Here is a 21,606-nt window from a genome sequence, read left to right as displayed (position 1 = left end):
ATGTTTTAAGACTTTTCTTCATCTTTCAGCTTTCAGGGTTGTTTTGAAATTAAAAGCCATTCTTATTTCCTACTCTTTGTTTATGGTCTCCTTTGAAGCTCAATAAGCTTTAGAAATTTTCTCAGTAACCCCTACTTCTGTAATTTTTTATAACAGTTCCTCACTATTTAACAACATAGTCATTGTGGACACTTAGATCTGAAAACATACTTACCTCTCAAGTTGAGAGCATTTACTTGTATCATTTCCTTAATAATTGTTTCTTTTTGCTGTTGTTGTTGTACCTCTCTGTTTCTAATTTATTATTCAGGTAAATAATTCATATTTTCAAATTCTAATAACCATTTATTTTCTCTTTTATAATGTGATAGATTGATACCTTTGTTTTTTATTCTACTATTCTTTTGCTCCTTTTTGCTTTTAGTTCCTGTTTGTATATTTTTCTCTTTTTCTTTCACGTTAGAGACTTACCTAGTTGGTAGTTTTGCTCATGCTTAAGAAAGAGGCAATTAAAAGGTGATTCTAAACTTTATAAGCCTACAGTTGGATTGCACTTGAGAGATTTCACTGTAGAGTGTAAAGGGAGTAAACCAAAAATTTCATTGGAAAACCACAAAATTTTGGTAAATGCAGTTGTACTTTCATCAGTGGGTTATTTTACCCATGGGGAAAAATCCTCCAACTTCTTGTTCATGGAGAATTTCATGGTTGCCTGTGTACTGAGAGCTGAGCAAGGCAAGTGAACCTGGGGTCTCTTAGTGTATTATGCTGCACTTCCTTTTTATAAACTTTTGTTTTCAGTATGTACCACAATGCCATCCTTGGCTATGTTGATGTCTCTAAATCCACAGCTGTCTTGTGTAAAAGTGAACTGTTCAGCTGCTGCATGGGTGGAGTATGGAGGGAGAGAGAGAGAGAGAGAGAGAGAGAGAGAGAGAAGGTCTGAATGTTCTGTTGGCATCTTGCAAAAATTTTTAATTTTTTTTTTTTTTTTTTGTACCAGGATGGAAGCCAAGGGTGCTTTACCAGTAAGCCACAATCCCAGCCCTTTTTATACTTTATTTAGAGACAGGTTCTCACTGAGTTGATTTAGGAACTCACTGAATTGCTGAGGTTGGTTCTAAACTGGTGATCCTCCTGCCTCAGCCTACTAATCCGCTGGGATTACAGGCTTGAATCAGTGCTCCCAGCTTTAATTAATACCCTTGTTTTCAAGTTCAACCTATATAATGATTTCTTTCCTGAACTTTTCTGAAGATCTAAAACAAAATTGTTTGTGTCTTTTCAGTTTCCACTCTCAACCACCACATCACCAAGTTTAAATGCTTCCTTTATACTTGAAATTAATTCTTTCACAAATATTTTACTAGCTCATCAGGAAGAAATAGAAATAAAATGTATATTCAGTAATTAAACTCAATTGAATTTTCTCTAATTATGTATTTAAATTATATACTTGTTAAATGCCAGTGTATGGATGATGATAGTAGGACAGGGTTCTTGGTAGCCCAAGAACTTCAAGCTTCATGCATTTCATTGAATGAGTGAGATTATTTATAAGGATTTCCCGCCAGATGGTTAACAATTCTAACAGTATCTTTGTTTTCCCTTTATATTTTTTCTAGCACATTGTGTTCTTGGTTAAATTTTTGTTGGCCTGGATGATTCCTGATGTTCCAAAAGATGTTGAGGAGAGACTCAAACGGGAAAAGTTAATGACTGTCAAGATTCTCCATGACTTTGAGCTCAAGAAATTAAAAGAGAACTTGGGAATTAATTCAGATCTATTTTCCAAGCAAGTCATGATGGAAGAAAGCAAAGTACAGCTGGCTAAATCAACAATCTAATCAGCATAATGAAAAAGCAGCTGGTTGCCTGTCTCACTCCAATTTTTTTCTCTGGGTTTAGGGCCAGAGGCCAAAAGCCATGTGTCAATTTTACTCCTTTTTTTTTTAACTCAATTTTATATACTTTCATAAGAGGCCAACTTTGTGATATTGTTCACATAATCCTCTGGGCCCTTCCCAGATATTGTTTTCTAGGGTCCTATAAATGATTGTTGAAAGCACATGTAGAATCAGATTATGGGAAATCATGGTGTTTTGCAGTTCAGAATGAAACACTGAACTGGGGCTGTCCCTTCTCCTTGCAGTGCATCTGCACATTTTTATGGTCTTCTTTTGGGTTGCTTATATCTCCTCCCCATCAAGAAAAATGTTACATAAAGAAAGGGAGCAGAGAGACCTCCTGAGTCACATAAATCCTGCCATTTTAAAATCTGCAAGTGAAACACCAAAATCAGATGACATAATAAAACTCACATATTAAAGAATATTGGTTAAATATCACAGCAGGAGTTTGTTCCTGAAATTGTCCAATAAAAGTTAAACTCCATCATACTCCCAGATACTTCTTCCAGGCAAATGCAGAATTCATTTTTTTTCTAAAGACTAAATGTTTGAGTTTCAACAGAGACTAACAACAGGTTACTTAATGATAATACTTTGGTAACTATAATTTCTAGACTGTGGATTGTCTTATCTGGAAAACCACATTACAAAGTTGTTAGGTCTTCAAGTGAGTGAAAGGTATTGGAGAAAGTTACCTGTGTTTTCTTAGCAGTTAAAGAATGCATATTTATGTATTCACTTCAATATAGAAAATTGTTAAAGTTTTTTAAATTACTTTTCTTCTGGAATGCCTGTTTTGCATCATGAAGCCTTTTTGAGCACAAGTTATTTGTATAAGCTAAGTAAAGTTATTTATGAAATGTGGTCTATTTGCTTAAAGGAGTTTTAACTCTTAATAAGTTTACAGCATTTTCATATCGGTGTATCACTGTACACAATGCCCAGTGCCTTGTTCCTATGCCTTTGACACATGAGAGATCATATTATTGGCTGTTGATTTGACACAATTTATCAAATATAAACTTATCTTAGAGAAATGACCAAAAAGTTTAACACCAAGGGAAAAATCAACAAAGTAAAAATAATGTGATGGACTTGATAGTCAAGTGAACAATATTTGTCAAATTATTCCTCTCAAATTTAGACCTGTGTACATGTACAACAATTTTAGCTCTTATTCTGTTTAACAAAGTATTATATTTGTGTGTTACAACTAGAGAGAAAGAGAGATGCAGTCTAATTATATACCATATGATTCTCTAGTTTCAAATTACAGGTCAGTTCCAAAGGAATAGTGTTTATCACACACAAAGAAACTGTATCACAAGATTTTTTAAAGTAGTATTTCTTAATCTAATGTAAATGAATTTTATAGCATTGCTAATATTAAATATATGACAGATGAACAATATTAACTACTGATTAATATTAAGCATTTAAAACTGGGGATTATGCATTCTATAAAACTGTAAGGCCATTACCCCAGTATTGGAAGAACCAATTTGTCATCCACTGGGCATATTTCATGAACATTTTTGGGTAACTTGAACTCATAATTGAAAGATGATTATATATGTGGAGGAGATATATTTCATGCTTGAGAAAACCAGTCAGGGTTACCATGAAATAAGCCCCAGACACAATAATATTATTACCTTGTCAAATCAAACTGCATTATTACAGTGAACATTGTACACAAGTTCATATTGTTTCCTTCCTGGGTGCTGATGAAAATAAGGAAGAGCATGGACTTTAATTTCTTGGATATACAATTTTATTATTTTATTTTTATGGCTTGAAGTATTTAGAAGAGCGAGATAGTAAGATAAAGACAAATTTAACTCATAAAGTTACCTGTCCACTACAGCTTTAAAACAAATGTACCCAAGTGTTGGGTTAATAGAGAATATACGAATAAACCAGCAAAAGAAGAAATTGTTTTTAAGATAATTAATTCTTATGATTAATGGTACTTTCCTTTTAAAATATATTGATATATTCTTTGTATTCACCTTGTGATTTCTTACTGAGAAGTTTCTTCTTGTTTTAGAGATTTTAAAATTAAATATTGGTATCACTTTCCTCATAGTTTGCAAACGAAAATCAGAAGCCAAATGTATTCAAATATTTGTTTCATCTAACCAAATCCATTGGTTTTTATTGGAGGGCTGGATTAAGAGCACCTGAACACCAAGTATAACTTCATGGTGCTCAGCATTCGAGTTGTTTTTGTCCCTTAATCAAATTGAGGTCACTTTTTCTTTTCAGAAATGTTCCAGGGAACATTTGAGATCTTATGTGAAATAAAATGTTTCAGCCAAAAAAAGAAAACAATAACACATAACTCTTTTCAAATGTTCTCTGTCATTCTTACCTTCATCAATTTTTATTTGCATACAAGAAACAGAATCCTTTAAAATATTTATTTTAGATGAATCTATCAAAAAGGAAGGGTCCTAATTAAATGCTCTCTTAAGTTTACTACATCTCATGGATGTTCCTGGCTTTAACATTCTTCTTTTAAGCCAAACTATTAAGCAAGTTCTCCAGAGAAGATGAGGAAAAAGAAGCAGAGCAAAGGAGGAGGAAGAAGAAAGTATTTATTCCTTTGGATCCTGCTTGTGTTCCTTTAGGAGAGAGAGGTACTGTGCAGATGCATGGCCACTGTGGGTGGAAAGAAGCACCTCTCTCCCATGCCATCTTATAAAAGTCGGAGAAAAACTAGAGAAACTTCAAGGAGACAACTATTATGTGTCAAAAGTAAAAGTTGGTTCCAAAATAATGCCAGGCCCTATGAGAGTAGCTATGGATCTCTGGGAACTTACTCCCTTTGAGAGTGAGGAATTTATACTGCCCATTCATAAAGGGAATCTATTGTTTTAAAAGAACCTCTCAGGCTGGTCATGGTGGCACACACCTGAAATCCCAGTAGCTCTGGAGACTGAGGTATGAGGATGGCAAGTCCAAAGCCAGCCTCAGCAACTTAGTGAGGCCCTAAGTAATTTTACAAGACCCTGTTTAAAATAACAAAAAGGTCTGGGGATGTGGCTTGGTAGTTGAGAGCCCCTGGGTTCAATCTTCGGTACCAAAAAAAGCAAGAAAATAGAACCTGTCTCTTCTGTGTTTTGTGTCAGGAATAGGGAATAGCTCTTATGTAATTGAAGATTATAAAGGAATGGCCTTACCAGAAGACCATTGGTTGGACTGGAAGTATGCCATGAAGAATCCTGTGACTATTGTGTTGCTCTTTTTCTAGACACATTTTTTACTGTTCAATTTTCTGTGTAATGATTTTTAAGTATAACTATTCCAGCATTATGTAAAATTTGATAAGAATGTTCAAAAGTAACATGTAGTGTGGCTTAATTTGTGTGAGATGCATGCTTCCAGTCCCCAAAAATGTTTGACTAGATTTCTCTGTTTGTGTGAGGTTGTATGCCCTGGGACTAATCCAGAAAATAAGTGCTCCTTTTTGTTTTCTCTCTTTCTTTTTTCAGGAAGAGGATACACATGTATGCAAAAAATTTCTCTTAAGTAATATGTACATAAATTTCAAGAGACTTAAACTTGCTCAGTGAATAAAGTGATATTAAAATAAACTTTTGACATAATCTTAAATTTATTTTTCAAGTAAAACTCAGATATAGTTTTTCTGAGTTTGAGTGCTTTTAAGAGAGATTTTTGACTCATGTTGTTGTTTAGAGATATTTAAATGCACACATACATCATGGTTCATTCAGGAAATACATTTTTTACTCACACAGAGAGCAGATCCTTTAAGTAAGAAGCTAGAAGGTCTAGAAAAAAGGGAGAATGTGGTAGTTCCTATTTCGCTGTCTCTTCAGTTTTTCTACTTTGGAAAATGATAAAGATGAACAGAAAGATCCACAAGGAAAAATAATGTGTTGAAATACTTTCCATTTTTTTTTTCAGTCTCATTTTTTTCCCAGAAAGAAGTCCCCAACGACTTCCATTGGAAGTATCTGGACTACTTACTACTTGTTGGAAATGCAGACTTCCTAGGCCCTATCCCAGATTTCTAGATGCAGAGTCACTGAGAAAGGAGATTTTTTAAAATCTGTAAACTCTCAGGCATTGTCTCACACGTGAGTTTTGGGGGACACCTAATATCTAAACCATAATAATATTGTAGGGAAGAAAAGGAATTTTTTTTAACAAAAGTGAACTTTTGTAATTGTAAAAGACTGGGGAGTAATAATGGTCTAGAAAAAAGATCAGGAAAAATCTGACAAGGCATTATTCATCTCTCCTGAAACACTGTCATGGGAGAACAACTTGGAGCTTGCAGGGTCAACTAGTGCTGAAGAGGAACTGGGAAAGAGAGCTCCTGAGGTCCATGGGAAGGGATATTTCTGTGTAGGTGCTGCTGCTTTGAATCTGCAGCCAAGTTTGACTCATGGCCCTGGGACCAACTGCTGATCAGGAAGTGCAGGATATAGAGAGGAAAGGAGAATGGAGACAGGCTAGAGCCCTCTGGACACCTTTCCATGTGTCTTTAACATGTTGATACTCAAAGACCTTCTGGAAAAAAAATGGCTCTTGCTTGATTTCTGTCTGCCTCTTTGGCTAAGACTATCTGACATCGTATAAGGCAACAAATTCATGAAAATAAAACTCCAGCTTCACTAATTTGACATAGTACATACTGCCATGGAGACCAAAAATGAAAATTAGAAAGTTTAATTGGCCAATTTAACTGTATGATTAGCAAAATAGGTTTAATTTACCTTCTTAAATTAATAACTGAAGAATAGAATTCTCCTTCTTTTCAATCACATACATTTAAAAAATCTGATCAAATACCAGATCATAAAAAAAGCCAAAACCAATAAATTTTAAAAGACAGAAATCAACCAGATAGGTTTATTTGCACACAGTAAAATGAAATTAGAAGAAATACCTTGCATCAAAAGAGAAAGTGAACTGGAATTTAGAAGAAAAATTAATTATGTGGTCCCAAAAATACTGTACAGTTTAATTTTTGTGTGATATATTAGTTATAAGTGGTGGGTAGTTTTTAGGGGAAATGTGTACTATTTAACTAGCCAATTCATAAAGATAAAAAACAAGCTAAGCCTGTAACAAAGAGAATAGTATATAAACAAATAATTAAAAGGAAGGAAAACCTCTTAATTGGAGAAATTCAGGCAAAGTATACACAAAATATTATTCTTAATGGGAACATATTAGACTATCCCTTTATAATCCACAATACAAAGTCACACTTTCAGCAATAATAGCCTGGATTTTGTTTAGACTATTATAATCCTGATAAAAAGTTGAAAATTTACATAAAATACTTTAAAAATTCATTGAAAGCACTGGAAAAATATAAAGAGGCCTGTTAGAACAAATAACTAGGAGGAGAGGGAAAAGTAGAGAGAGAAGTGGGCCTGCTGTATGGTAATTTTTCTATTTGAGGAAATTAGAGATCCAAACAAAAATGATAGTTGAAAAGAACCAAAGTTCAGTTGAGTTTTCAACAGATTTAGTGCCTGGGGAAAATATTTGTTTGGGATCTATTAAGAACAAGAAGCCCTGTTAAAAATCCCAGCACTATCTGTTGGAATATTCCATATATAAGGACACAGAAAGTTTAAGAGAAAGAATGGATAAAGAGATATTTCTTGCAAACACTGAAATAAAGTATATCTATATTAATAGCAAACAAAGTAGATTGTGATGAAATGCTAGAGACTGAGCTATTCTATGATATTAAAAAGATACTTCCAAGAATATATAACTATTCTAAATATGTATTCATCTAATGACAAGTAGGAAAAAATATAAAAGAAATGTTGACAAAGGGATAGTAAGCCCACAACTTTGGAAATGTTATCATTCTTTTAGTGATGAATGGGCCAAACTGGTACCGGGATGGGGTAGTGTGGAGGTTATGCAATTAAGACACAGAACACTTGAATAATGCAATCAACTTGATCACTAGTATTATATCTCATAATTGCAACACAAACATTCTTTTCAACATTCATAGGATGTTTTTCAAAAGGGAGCATATTGTGGGCAGTAAAGCAGAGAAAATTAATCTCAGATGACTAAAACCATTCAGAAAATTTTCTGAACGTAGTGAACTCACCTCAAACACAATAACAGATAATTAGACAATCAACAAAATGTTTGGAAATTAAGCAATAGACATAGTTCTCAGTATCATATGGATCAGAGAGGAAATTTCAATAAATATTGGAAAATGTGAAAAAAATAAATATTAACATTTCAAAGTTTGTGAGAAACAGCTAAATCGCTGTTCTGAGGGGAAATAGCTAGAGATCTTAATGCACATATTAGTAAAATAGGAATTATGAAGTACAGTAAAGCTTATGCCTCAAACATGTAAAGGGAAAATGAACAAAATAAATCCAAAAACTAGAGAAAAAATAATGTTGTTTGAAATCACTGAAATGGAAAGCAAACTTACATGGAGAAAAGTAACAAGTATGAAGCTTAATTCTTCCAAATGATTAAAAAGTTGATACACATCTAGCAAGAAACAATCAAGAAGAGAGAGAAATAATAAATTGCTAAAACCTAGAGAATATGGGCTAGGCTAAACAGTAACTATTAATGCAATAGTATTAAATTTGACTTTTTTAAAATTAGAAAGTTCTGTTTAAGAAAAATTGTAAGACTATGAAAATATATGCCTTTAACAGATAAAGAGAAGATATTTCCACAGGAAAAGACGCATATCCAGAATATATAAAGTTCTATAAATTTATGAAAAAGTCAACAGCTCAATGTTTCAAATTTAAATCTGTCTGAATGAATATGAATTTATACTTAAGATAATCTGTTATTAAAAAAAAGCCAAGTGCAACATAAGTTTTATAGCACGCTATATTTCATGTAAAAAATAATTGCGTAAGGAAGGAAGAAGATGGTGGAACAAAGGTAGGCAGCATTTTTTTTAATATTTATTTTTTAGGTGTAGATGGACACAACACAATACCTTTATTTTTATGTTTTGCTGAGAATCAAATCCGGGCCCCCCCCTCCCCCCACGCTAGGCAAGCTCTCTACCGCTGAGCCACAATCCCAGCCCCTAGGCAGCATTTTTAACCCTCTAGAAAAGAAGCAGTAAAAGAGCTGACTGGAGAGGTGGCGAGAAACTGATGTGACTCCATTTTTTAAAATAAATAAATAACAGCAGCTTCTACCTCAAGGCCTGTCCTAAGGAAGGGGACGTGACCCTTATCCTTGGAAAAACCCTCAGAGCACTCTTAAACACATACCCACCCTGTTGAGTTGTTTGTTTACAAATAACAGGAGAGATCTGGGGTGCCAGGTGTCCCTGACTCACCCCCTAGCAACCTCCAATCAACATGAGACAGGGAAAGTACCTAGGATGCCAGATGACCCCCCAGTAGTTTATGGTGGTTGATAACATGCTGAGAAACCATGTAGTTTAGCACGTACACCCCCTTGTGGCTTAAACCAATCAGTTCAAAGGAATCCCCTTCTTGTACTAACCAATCACCCTTACCCAACTTGTTCCTGCCAGTGAATGTGCTAATCAATGTTAAAAGTGGTTGTTTGATTTTCCTGCAGTATGGAATGATTTGCTGTGTGATGTTGTGTCGCATAGAGTATCCCCCCCCAAAACCTATAAAATCTCACTGAACAAAGGACCGGGACTCACTCCCTGGGGCCGCTGTGTCGGGAATGGTTGTGAGTCCAGGCTCGAGCTTGAAATAAAGACTCTTGTGTGATTGCATTGGATTCAGCTCCTGGAGGTCTATTGGGGTCCCAAGAATCTGGCATTATAATGGATGACAGTACATACTCTAAAACTCAATATTGGACAGCTTGAGACTTGCAGGGACTTGAAGATTGGTCACTGAAGCATAATAAGGACAAAATCCTTACCCCTGAACCAGGACCAACATGGACTTAGGAGGGAGGGGTAACAAAGAGAGAAACAGGAAGAGGAAAAAGCACATAAGCTTACTTCCTTGACAACAGAGAGAAAGAAAAAGTAAACCAAGTTAAAACATGATAAAATCAGTGAAGAACAGCAAACTCAGTGAAGGAGATGGAGCTGTTTAACCCAAATTGTGAGCTAAAAGCCATGCCCGACATGGCAGTCACAGCTAGCAGCCTCTCTGGGAGAAATGAAATCGATACATCTACTCTCTACCTTAAGATAACAACAAATAGGTTTTCGACTGACCGCAGCTCATTCAGCCATAGAACAGGTAATTTCAGGCTGCAATTCGCCTGCGGCTTGCAGACAGATTGCTAGGGTTCAGCGCCTGGGTGCTTCTTAGAACCTGATCTTATCAGAGTGAACACCGAGCACGGGGCGGCCGAGTTCCGGCTCCCGGAACCGTCCCGGAACCGCCCTGGCCCAGGGCTGCTGAGCCTGCGGAGGCTGCTTCTTGGACCCTGCTCCTATCAGAGCATACAACAAGCACTAAGCAGCCGAATTCCGGCTCCCGGAACTGAGCCCGCGGGGACTGCTTCTTGGAGCTTACACTTATAGGAGCTTACACCGAGCACGGAGCAGCCGAGTTCCGGCTCCCGGAACTTCCCTGGCCCGGGGCTAGGAGCCCGCGGAAACTGCTTCTCGGTCCGGGTCCTGCTGAGGGCCGGTCAGGACTCACCCGGTGCTTTGGTTGCCCGGCAAGGGGAACGAAATGCTGCCATTCGCATAGGATACCAACATGGCAGAGATCTGATGTATGCAGAAAGCGGCGGAGGAGGGAACTTCATCAATATCAGCGGTGACATAAGCAGTTGGTCTCCTGGTAGGGGGGGTGAGGCACAGTCACCCGAGTCTCCTCAATTTGTCCTCGAGCCAGAGGGGAGGAGCCGGGCCGCCGCCAGCGCCCGGAGCAGGCCCAGCGGCTCTCCAGCGTGGTGACCGCGTGACCCCAATTGGAGAGGGGGCGGAGCGGAGCCGCCACCCGCACCCGCAAGGTGGGCAGACCCGCGACCCAGTGGTACATGCGCGTGGTAGGAGGGGCAGGGCAGAGCCGCCATTTGCGCTTTCAAGGAAAACAGACCTGTGACAGCCTGGCGGGTCAGGACCAGTGGCCTGCCAGTGTGGTACACACGTCACCCCAACTGGAGTAGGGGCAGAGCAGATCCTTCTCCCACGCCCGGATCAGGCCCTGCCGGTGTGGCGGTCACGTGACCCCAATTGGAGTGGGGGCGGAGCGGAACCACCACCCGTGCCCGCAGGGTGAGCAGACCAGTGATCAACCTGTAGATCAGGCCCAGGGGTCCGCAGGCGTGGTAGGAGGGGCAGGGCAGATCCGCCGCCCGCGCCTCCAAGGTAGGCAGACCTACAACAGACCGGCGGATCAGGCCCAGGAGCCTGCCGGCGTGGTACAAACACCACCCTAATTGGAGTAGTGGCAGAGCAGAGTCGCCGCCCGTGCCAGGAACAGGCCCAGCGTCCTGCAGGCGGGGTAGTCACGACACCCCAATTGGAGTAGGGGCAGAGCAGAGCCTCCACCCGTGCCCGAAAGGTGGGCAGATCTGCGACCGACCAGCGGGACAGGCCCAGTGGCCTGCCGGTACGACAGACACGTCACCCCATTTGGAGTAGGGGCAGAGTAGAGCCGCCGCCTGCGCCTGCAGGGTAGGCAAACCTGCAACCCACGGGCGGATCAGGCCCGGTGGCCTGCCGGCGTGGTACACTCGTCACCCCAATTGGAGTAGGGGCAGAACAGAGCCGCCGCCAGCTCCCAGAACAGGCCCAGTGACCTGCCGGCGTGGTAGCCACGACACCCCAATTGGAATAAGGAGAGAGCAGAGCCGCCGCCCGCACCTGCAGGAAAGATACGCAAGAAGTATGAAAAGACAAGGAAAGAAAGGACCACAAGCAATGCAGGTCAACGCAACTTTAGAAGAGGTAACAGCTGCAGCAGATGGAATGTCAGATAAAGAATTCAGGATATACATGCTTCAGATGATCTGGAGTATCAAGGAAGACATTAAACAGCAAAATCAGACAATGAAAGATCACTTCGACAAGGAATTACGCAAACAAATCCACTGCTTAAGGGAACCATACACCAACAAGACATAACAATCATAAATATTTATGCCCCAAACAATGGTGCAGCTATGTTCGTCAAACAAACTCTTCTCGAGTTCAAGAGTCTAATAGACCACCATACCATAATCATGGGAGACTTCAACACACCTCTCTCGCCACTGGACAGATCTTCCAAACAAAAGTTGAATAAGGAAACTATAGAACTCAATAACACTATTAATAACCTAGACCTAATTGACATATATAGAATATACCACCCAACATCAAGCAGTTACACTTTTTTCTCAGCAGCACATGGATCCTTCTCAAAAATAGATCATATATTATGTCACAGGGCAACTCTTAGACAATATAAAGGAGTAGAGATAATACCATGCATCTTATCTGATCATAATGGAATGAAACTGAAAATCAACGATAAAAGAAGGAAGGAAAAAGCATACATCACTTGGAGAATGAACAATAGGTTACTGAATGATCAATGGGTTATAGAAGACATCAAGAAGGAAATTAAAAAATTCTTAGAGATAAATGAAAACACAGACACAACATATCGGAATCTATGGGACACATTGAAAGCAGTTCTAAGAGGAAAATTCATAGCTTGGAGTTCATTCCTTAAAAAAAGAAAAAACCAACAAATAAATGATCTCATACTTCATCTCAAAATCCTTGAAAAAGAAGAGCAAAACAACAGCAAAAGAAGTAGAAGGCAAGAAATAATTAAAATCAGAGCTGAAATTAATGAAATCGAAACAAAAGAAACAATTGAAAAAATTGACAAAACTAAAAGTTGGTTCTTTGAAAAAATAAACAAAATCGACAGAACCTTAGCGATGCTAGCGAAGAGAAGAAGAGAGAGAACTCAAATTACTAGCATACGGGATGAAAAAGGCAATATCACAACAGACACTTCAGAAATACAGAATATAATCAAAAACTATTTTGAATCCTTATACTCCAACAAATTAGAAGATAGTGAAGGCATCGATAAATTTCTTAAGTCATATGATCTGCCCAGATTGAGTCAGGAGGATATAGAAAACCTAAACAGACCAATATCAATTGAGGAAATAGAAGAAACCATAAAAAGACTACCAACTAAGAAAAGCCCAGGTCCGGATGGGTATACAGCAGAATTTTACAAAACCTTTAAAGAAGAACTAATACCAATACTTTTCAAGCTACTTCAGGAAATAGAAAAGGAGGGAGAACTTCCAAATTCATTCTATGAGGCCAACATCACCCTGATACCTAAACCAGACAAAGACACTTCAAAGAAAGAAAACTACAGACCAATATCTCTAATGAACCTAGATGCAAAAATCCTCAATAAAATTCTGGCGAATCAGATACAAAAACATATCAAAAAAATTGTACACCATGATCAAGTAGGATTCATCCCTGGGATGCAAGGCTGGTTCAATATACGGAAATCAATAAATGTTATTCACCACATCAATAGACTTAAAAATAAGAACCATATAATCATCTCGATAGATGCGGAAAAAGCATTCGACAAAGTACAGCATCCCTTTATGTTCAAAACTCTAGAAAAACTAGGGATAACAGGAACATACCTCAATATTGTAAAAGCAATCTATGCTAAGCCTCAGGCTAGCATCATTCTGAATGGAGAAAAACTGAAGGCATTCCCTCTAAAATCTTGAACAAGACAGGGATGCCCTCTCTCTCCACTTCTGTTCAACATAGTTCTCGAAACACTGGCCAGAGGAATTAGACAGACGAAAGAAATTAAAGGCATAAAAATAGGAAAAGAAGAACTTAAATTATCACTATTTGCAGATGATATGATTCTATACCTAGCAGACCCAAAAGGCTCTACAAAGAAACTATTAGAGCTAATAAATGAATTCAGCAAAGTGGCAGGATATAAAATCAACACGCATAAATCAAAGGCATTCCTGTATATCAGCGACAAATCCTCTGAAATGGAAATGAGGACAACCACTCCATTCACAATATCTTCAAAAAAAATAAAATACTTGGGAATCAACCTAACAAAAGAGGTGAAAGACTTATACAATGAAAACTACAGAACCCTAAAGAGAGAAATAGAAGAAGATCTTAGAAGATGGAAAAATATACCCTGTTCATGGATAGGCAGAACTAACATCATCAAAATGGCGATATTACCAAAAGTTCTCTATAGGTTTAATGCAATGCCAATCAAAATCCCAACGGCATTTCTTGTAGAAATAGAGAAAGCAATCATGAAATTCATATGGAAAAATAAAAGACCCAGAATAGCAAAAACAATGCTAAGCAGGAAGTGTGAATCAGGCGGTATAGCGATACCAGACTTCAAAATATACTACAGAGCAATAGTAACAAAAACAGCATGGTACTGGTACCAAAACAGGCGGGTGGACCAATGGTACAGAATAGAGGACACAGAAACCAATCCACAAAACTACAACTATCTTATATTTGATAAAGGGGCTAAAAGCATGCAATGGAGGAAGGATAGTATCTTCAACAAATGGTGCTGGGAAAACTGGAAATCCATATGCAACAAAATGAAACTGAATCCCTTTCTCTCGCCATGCACAAAAGTGAATTCAAAATGCATCAAGGAGCTTGATATCAAATCAGAGACGCGCCGTCTGATAGAAGAAAAAGTTGGCTACGATCTACAGTTGGTGGGGTCGGGCTCCAAATTCCTCAATAGGACACCCATAGCACAAAAGTTAATAACTAGAATCAACAAATGGGACTTACTCAAACTAAAAAGTTTTTTCTCAGCAAAAGAAACAATAAGAGAGGTAAATAGGGAGCCTACACCCTGGGAACAAATCTTTACTCCTCACACTTCAGATAGAGCCCTAATATCCAGAGTATACAAAGAACTCAAAAAATTAGACAATAAGAGAACAAACAACCCAATCAACAAATGGGCCAAGGACCTGAACAGACACTTCTCAGAGGAGGACATACAGTCAATCAACAAGTACATGAAAAAATGCTCAACATCTCTAGCTGTCAGAGAAATGCAAATCAAAACCACCCTAAGATACCATCTCACTCCAGTAAGATTGGCAGCCATTAGGAAGTCAAACAACAACAAGTGCTGGTGAGGATGTGGGGAAAATGGTACACTTGTACATTGCTGGTGGGACTGCAGATTGGTGCAGCCAATTTGGAAAGCAGTATGGAGATTTCTTGGAAAGCTGGGAATGGAGCCACCATTTGACCCAGCTATTCCCCTTCTTGGTCTATTCCCTAAAGACCTAAAAAGAGCATGCTACAGGGACACTGCTACATCGATGTTCATAGCAGCACAGTTCACAATAGCAAGACTGTGGAACCAACCTAGATGCCCTTCAATAGACGAATGGATAAAAAAATGTGGCATTTATACAGAATGGAGTATTACTCTGCATTAAAAAATGACAAAATCATAGAATTTACAGGGAAAAGGATGGCATTAGAGCAGATTATGCTAAGTGAAGCTAGCCAATCCCTAAAAAACAAATGCCAAATGTCTTCTTTGATATAAGGAGAGTAACTAAGAACAGTGTAGGGACGAAGAGCAGGAGAAGAAGATTAACATTTAACAGGGATGAGAGGTGGGAGGGAAAGGGAGAGAGAAGGGAAATTGCATGGTAATGGAAGGAGACCCTCAGGGTTATACAGTGGAGGAGGTAGAGAGAGAGGAGGGGAGGGGAGGGGAGAGGTGGGGAGGGGGGAGGGGGGAGGATGGGAAAGGCAGCAGAGCACAACAGACACTAGTATGGCAATTTGTAAATCAATGGATGTGTAACTGATGTGATTCTGCAATCTGTGTATGGGGTGAAGGTGGGAGTTCATAACCCACTTGAATCAAAGTGTGGAATATGATATGTCAAGAAATTTGTAATGTTTTGAACAATCCACAATAAAAAATTAAAAAATAAAAAAAAAGAGAACAACAAATATAACCAGAGGGAACACTTGTGAAACAGGATGTCTCAATAATTCGTCTACAAGGAATTTGTACAGGGATCACTGCCAGCTGAAAGTAACTGACACTCTCTCCCTTCCACCATGGGCAAGGGAAGTAGGGCAGGATGGAGAAAACCTGAGAGCTAATCCTCCCAGGGAGTGCTAGCACTGACCCAGCACTTAACACAGCCTCTGCAGGAGCTCAGGCAAAGATGCGAGTGGATGGATGTGATTCACAGCCACAGGCAGTGACAGCCCAGACCCAGGTGAGCCAATGGTCTTCATCCCAGGTACTTGAGGGAAACATGCCTGTGATTCACAACCTCAGGCAGTAAGCTCAGACAAAAGTGGGCCAAGTTTCTATTCCAGCCAGCAGAGGAAAGGGGCACCCATGATTCACAGCTGCTGACAGTGAAGCCTCAGATGCAGACAGTCATTAGACTCTATGATAGTTTAAACAAGACCCTATGGAGGGGAACGAGTGTATAGCATCCTGCAGCAATCACTGTAACTGACATCCCTCAGGCCTGCATCCTGTGCACCTGCACTCAAGAGAAAAAAAAAAAAAAAAACACAAAACAGCACCCTCCAAACATGCAGCCCCAGGCACCTGAGATGACCAATAAGAACCTTAGCCCCCCTTTTCTTTCTTACATTACCTCAAATACCCCCATCAAATTTTGTCTTTTTTTCTCTTGGATTTACATTATTCATTTCTACCACTTTAAATATTCCTTCTATGACTTTTTTCTTTTCTTCTTTTGTCCAATTTTTCTCCACCTCTTCTTTATCCTTACAAAATGTAATAGTAATTTTAATATCTTTAATAATTAATTTCTTAACCTATTCCAAAACATTACTACAATTTTATATCTGGATTAGAGGAAGCATGGAGAACATTATTGACAAGTTTTTTTTTAATTATTCCAAAAGATGATTACTATGAAACTTTGCTCTGAAGTGGTTATAGTAAATAGGGTTTAAAGTCTTCTCTCAAAATTTGTGTTGACACTGGGAACAGCAGAGAAAACATGCTGAGTGAAAGTACCAATACTTCAATATTCGCCCAGCCCAGAGCTCTTAAAGGAACCAAGCTCAATAAACAGTCCCTTGCATAAAAGTAGAGTCATTAATTAATCATCCCAATAGACATATGAGCAATATGAAAAAGTAAGGAAACAAACTATCCCAAACAATTAGCAACACTTCAACAACTGATTCCATTGACACCACAGTGGAGAAAATGTCAGATGAAGAATTTAGAAAATTCATAGTTAAAATGTTCAATGGGTTAAAAGAAGGTGTAAGAAATGATTACTCAGCCTTAAAGAAGAATGAAATTATGGCATTTGCTGCTAAATGGATGGAACTTGAGAATATTATGCTAAGCAAAATAAGCCAATCCCAAAGAAACAAAGGCCAAATGTTTTCTCTGCTATGTGGATGCTAACTGAAAATAAGTGGGGAGGAGGCTAGGAAAGAATGGAGGTCCTTTTGTACTTTGAATTAGACAGAGAGGAGTGATGAGAGGGGACGGATATGGGAGTAGGAAGATAGTAGAATGAATCAGACATTATTACTCTGTGTGCATATATGATTACACAACCAATGTAATGCTACATCATGTACAACCAGAAGAATGAGGAGTTATACTCCATTTATGTATGATGTGTCAAAATGCATTCTATTGTTATGTATAACTAATTAGAAAAAATTCTTAAAAAGATATAAGAAACGAACTTAGAAAATATAGGAAGTTTAAAATCATTTCAATAATGACATAGAGATTCTGGAAAAGAGTAAAATGAAAATCCTCGAAGGGAAAGACTCAATAAATCAAATTAAAAGTTAAATGGAAAGTATCACCAATAGATGACAGAACTATGAAAACAGATTCTCAGGACTTGAAGACAAAGTACACAATCATGAAAATAAAGTCAAGAATAAAGAAAAGCTCAAGAGACTGTGTCCAAAATATTCAAGAAATCTGAAATAACATATACAGACCAAATCTAGGAATCATTTATGTAAAGAAGTCTCCAAAAAACAAACTAAAGGAATGCAATGCACAATCTTTTATTTATTTATTTATTTTCTGTATTGAAGCCAGTGGTTCTTAGCCACTGAGCCACATCCAACATACCCAACCCATTTTATTTTCTATTATGAGACAGAGTCTCACTTAGTTGTTCATGACCTCACTAATTTGCTGAGGCTGGATTTGAACTTTCAATCATCCATCCTGGCTTATTCTCCCAATACACTGGGATTATAGATGTGTGCCACCACACCAGCACAATCTTTTGAGTGAAATAATACCAATTTTTTTCGTGTCTTAGGAACAAGATGGTAATCCAAATACAAGAGTCATATAGAACCTCAAATAGAAAACATCAAAAAGTTCCTCTCCAAGCCACATTATAATTAAAATGTGTAGTATACAGAATAATAATAGAATTTGAAAGCCACAAGAGAAAAATGGCAGGTCACATTTAGTCAGATTCCAAACTGGTTTCTCAACCCAGACCCTAAAACCTAGGGGTGCTTGCAAAAATACATACCAAGCCCTGAAATAAAACAAGTGTGAACCAAGATTACTATATCCAGCAAAACTACCCTTCAGAAAGGAAGACAAAATAAAAGTCTTCCATGATAATCAGAAACTAAAAAGAATACAAAACCACTAAGCCTGTACTACAGAGCATAATCAATGGAATATTTCATGCAGAAAAAAAGGAAAAATAAGCATGAACATCAGCATAGGAATGAATTATACTAGAAAAAAATATTCAATTAAAGGAGAATCAAGTCAAGTGATTGCACTTTTAACTAACTATATAATTTCAGGCACATAAATCATCTACTATTTTATCAGGAGAAATGAGAAAAAAAGAAATCAACATGGTAGAAAATAAAAATCATATCTCTATAATAATATTGAATGTAAATAGTCTTAACTCTTTAACCAAAAGATATAGATAGATTGACAGAAGGAATTGAGATCAAGACCCAACCATATGTTGTTTACAAGAAACTTTCTTATAGGCATATATATCCACATACTGATGGTGAAAGGATGGAAAAAGATATACCATGCAAATGGAATCCAAAAGCATGCAGGGTTAGCTACTCTCATATCAGACAAAGTAGACTATATGCCCAAATTAATCAGAAGAGATTAAGACGGTCACTTTATGCTAGTTAAGAGAATCAAACCAACAAGATATAATGGTTATAAATATTTATGCCCCAAACAATATACATAAAAACAAACCCTACACAATATAAAGAATCAGTAGACCACAATAGAGTAATACTGGGTGATTTGAACTCACCTCTCTATCAGATAGGTCACAGATATTAAGTAAGTAAAGACTCTTCAGAACTTAAAAATACTACTAATCAAATAGACCTCATAGAGATCTATGGAATATTTCATCCATTGACAACTGAATTGATTCTCTTCTCATAGCACACGGAACTTTCTCTAAACTAGATCATATTTTAGGTCCCAAAGAAAATCTTAGAGAACACACACACAAAGAGATAATTCCTTGATTGTGAACCATTATAACAATATGAAGATTAAATACTACACTTTTATTTTTGGTACTGGGGATTGAACCCAGGGGTGCTTAAAACTGACCACATCACAAGTTCTTTTTGATTTTTATTTTGAGACAGGATTTAAACTAAGCTGTCTGGGGCCTCACTAAGTTGCTGAGTCTGGCCCTGAACTTGTGATTTACCTGCTTCAGTCTCATAAATTGCTGGAATATCAGATGCCAGCTCAAATAATATACATTTGAATTATGAATGAAGCAAAGAGGAAATCAGGAGAGGAAGAAAAATTCTTAGAAATAAACAAAAACAGAGAAATAAAACTTTTCAGAATATGAAGGCAGTTGAAGGCAATATGAAGGTAGTTGTCAGAGGAAAGTATATAAGCACAGAGCTCCTACATTAAAAAAGGAGAGAGAGATATACCAAATAAGTAATCTAGTATTATAACTCAAGGCCTCAGAAAATGATAAACTAAGGAATGAGAGACCATAATAATTGTTATATGTAGGGAGCCACTCCAAGTGCATGCACGTTTAAGTCCTGATACACCACTGGGATCTGAAAGATCACCATAGTCTGGTGCAGTAGTGCCATGACTTGGGCTTTTCCCTTGCTGGCATAACAAGATGTGGCCTAGGAGTAGGGTGGAACCCAGAGGAATTGAGCTCACCTATTCCTTTGTAATGCTACCCCTTTGCCCTTTTGGGGATAGAATGTTCCATGGAACCTCCCCTTGTGTGTTCCCTATATAAGAATAAAGAATCACAATGCTCTCTCTTTTTCCAAGGACCCTTAAGGTCGCAGAACAGTCTCCAGATTATTGAAAAGATAATTCTGTGTGGTTGCGTGGTTTCTTTGTCGTTTTCTTGAGTTATTGGAAGAGTCAGATTTTGTGAACCCAGCATTAGGTCACCGGCAAGGATAGATGGCAACAGTTATAGGCTAAAATTAATGGTAAAGCATGATTTTTAAAAAGTAGAATATTTGGAGCTATGGCTGTAGTCAGCGGTAGAGCACTTGCCTTGTACATGCAAGGCCCTGGGTTTGAACTTTAGCATCACATCAAAACAAACAAACAAATAAAGGCATTCTGTACAACTACAAAAAATGTTTTTTAAAAAGTAGAATATTTGCAAAAACTTAAAATATCATTCCCCACAAGTTATATGCTTATTACTGAGGTAAAAATAATAACTTTACCACATAGAAATTTTGTGTACACTAGTTTTACTGAGAAGTCAGCGTTAATCACCAATAACAACACATATTGATACCATGTATCCCCAACAGGATACACGAGATGGACACAACACCAGTCTTTGGTGTTCGGTTTCGCTTGGTTAGGTTTGGCTTGATTTGGTATTCTTGCCAAAATGCATAACTTTAATCAAGTCCTGACAGAGTACCAGACAATCTCGTTAAGCAAGTACCTCCTGCCCCCGACTCCAGCATTTCATTGTTCCCCTGCTTCTTGTAGAAAATTTCAAAAAGGACATGAATGAAGTACAGTATTTAGGATGAGATTCCAAAGATTGAGGAAATAAGACAAGAGAAAAAGCATGTGTTTATCAGCAAGCTACCATTATGGGAAAGTGAAGTTCGGTTCCACTGAGAAACTCACTGAGACTGTTTAAATCAAAGCTCAGAATCATGACACTCAGAGAGGCAGAAGACAGGGTCATTCTCTACCAATCTCTATACCTCTTGGACTGAGTGAATTGCTTCTAGGAATGATCATTCTTCAGCAGTCCCAGGAGCCCAACCCGGTCAAGCACATTTTAGTACCCAGGGGCAAAAAAAAAAAAAAAAAAAAAACAAAAACATTAAAGTAGAGAGATGCTAGCACTTGGGGTACAATGCCATCACATTTTATAGAAATTGTCCACAGAATCTACAGGCAAACCTTAGACAAAGAAGGAATAATGGGTGGGACAATAATGGCATCTGTTTATAGCCCTTCATGTTATTATGATGCATAACCCCACATGGACTAAAGCCCTGAGGAGGAAATGGAGACCCACATCTAATCAAAAGACTTTACTCCGGACTTCATCTTTGTATTATCATCCCCTATAGTTATAAGCAGTAAGAGTTTCCTTTTTCCACACCTTGCTTCTTCCTAATTATAAATCCAGTCTT

The 21,606-nt window shown here is 37.9% G+C and overlaps 1 protein-coding gene across 1 annotated transcript in view; it reads left to right on the top strand.

The window, feature by feature from the left end:
* The window catches only part of Ano5 (anoctamin 5), a 112,731-nt gene extending 107,288 nt beyond the window's left edge, over positions 1–5,443 (top strand). The window contains exon 21 of the mRNA XM_071616333.1: positions 1,626–5,443. Coding sequence (XP_071472434.1) covers positions 1,626–1,847 — 222 coding nt within the window. The 3' untranslated portion in view covers positions 1,848–5,443. The remainder of the gene's footprint in view (positions 1–1,625) is intronic.
* Positions 5,444–21,606: the final 16,163 nt, after the last annotated feature.

This window comes from Marmota flaviventris, chromosome 9 (assembly GCF_047511675.1).
Source record: "Marmota flaviventris isolate mMarFla1 chromosome 9, mMarFla1.hap1, whole genome shotgun sequence".
NCBI classification, from domain to species: domain Eukaryota; kingdom Metazoa; phylum Chordata; class Mammalia; order Rodentia; family Sciuridae; genus Marmota; species Marmota flaviventris.
Note: the sequence above shows the minus strand (reverse complement) of the source record. Positions and strands in the feature narration are given on the sequence as shown.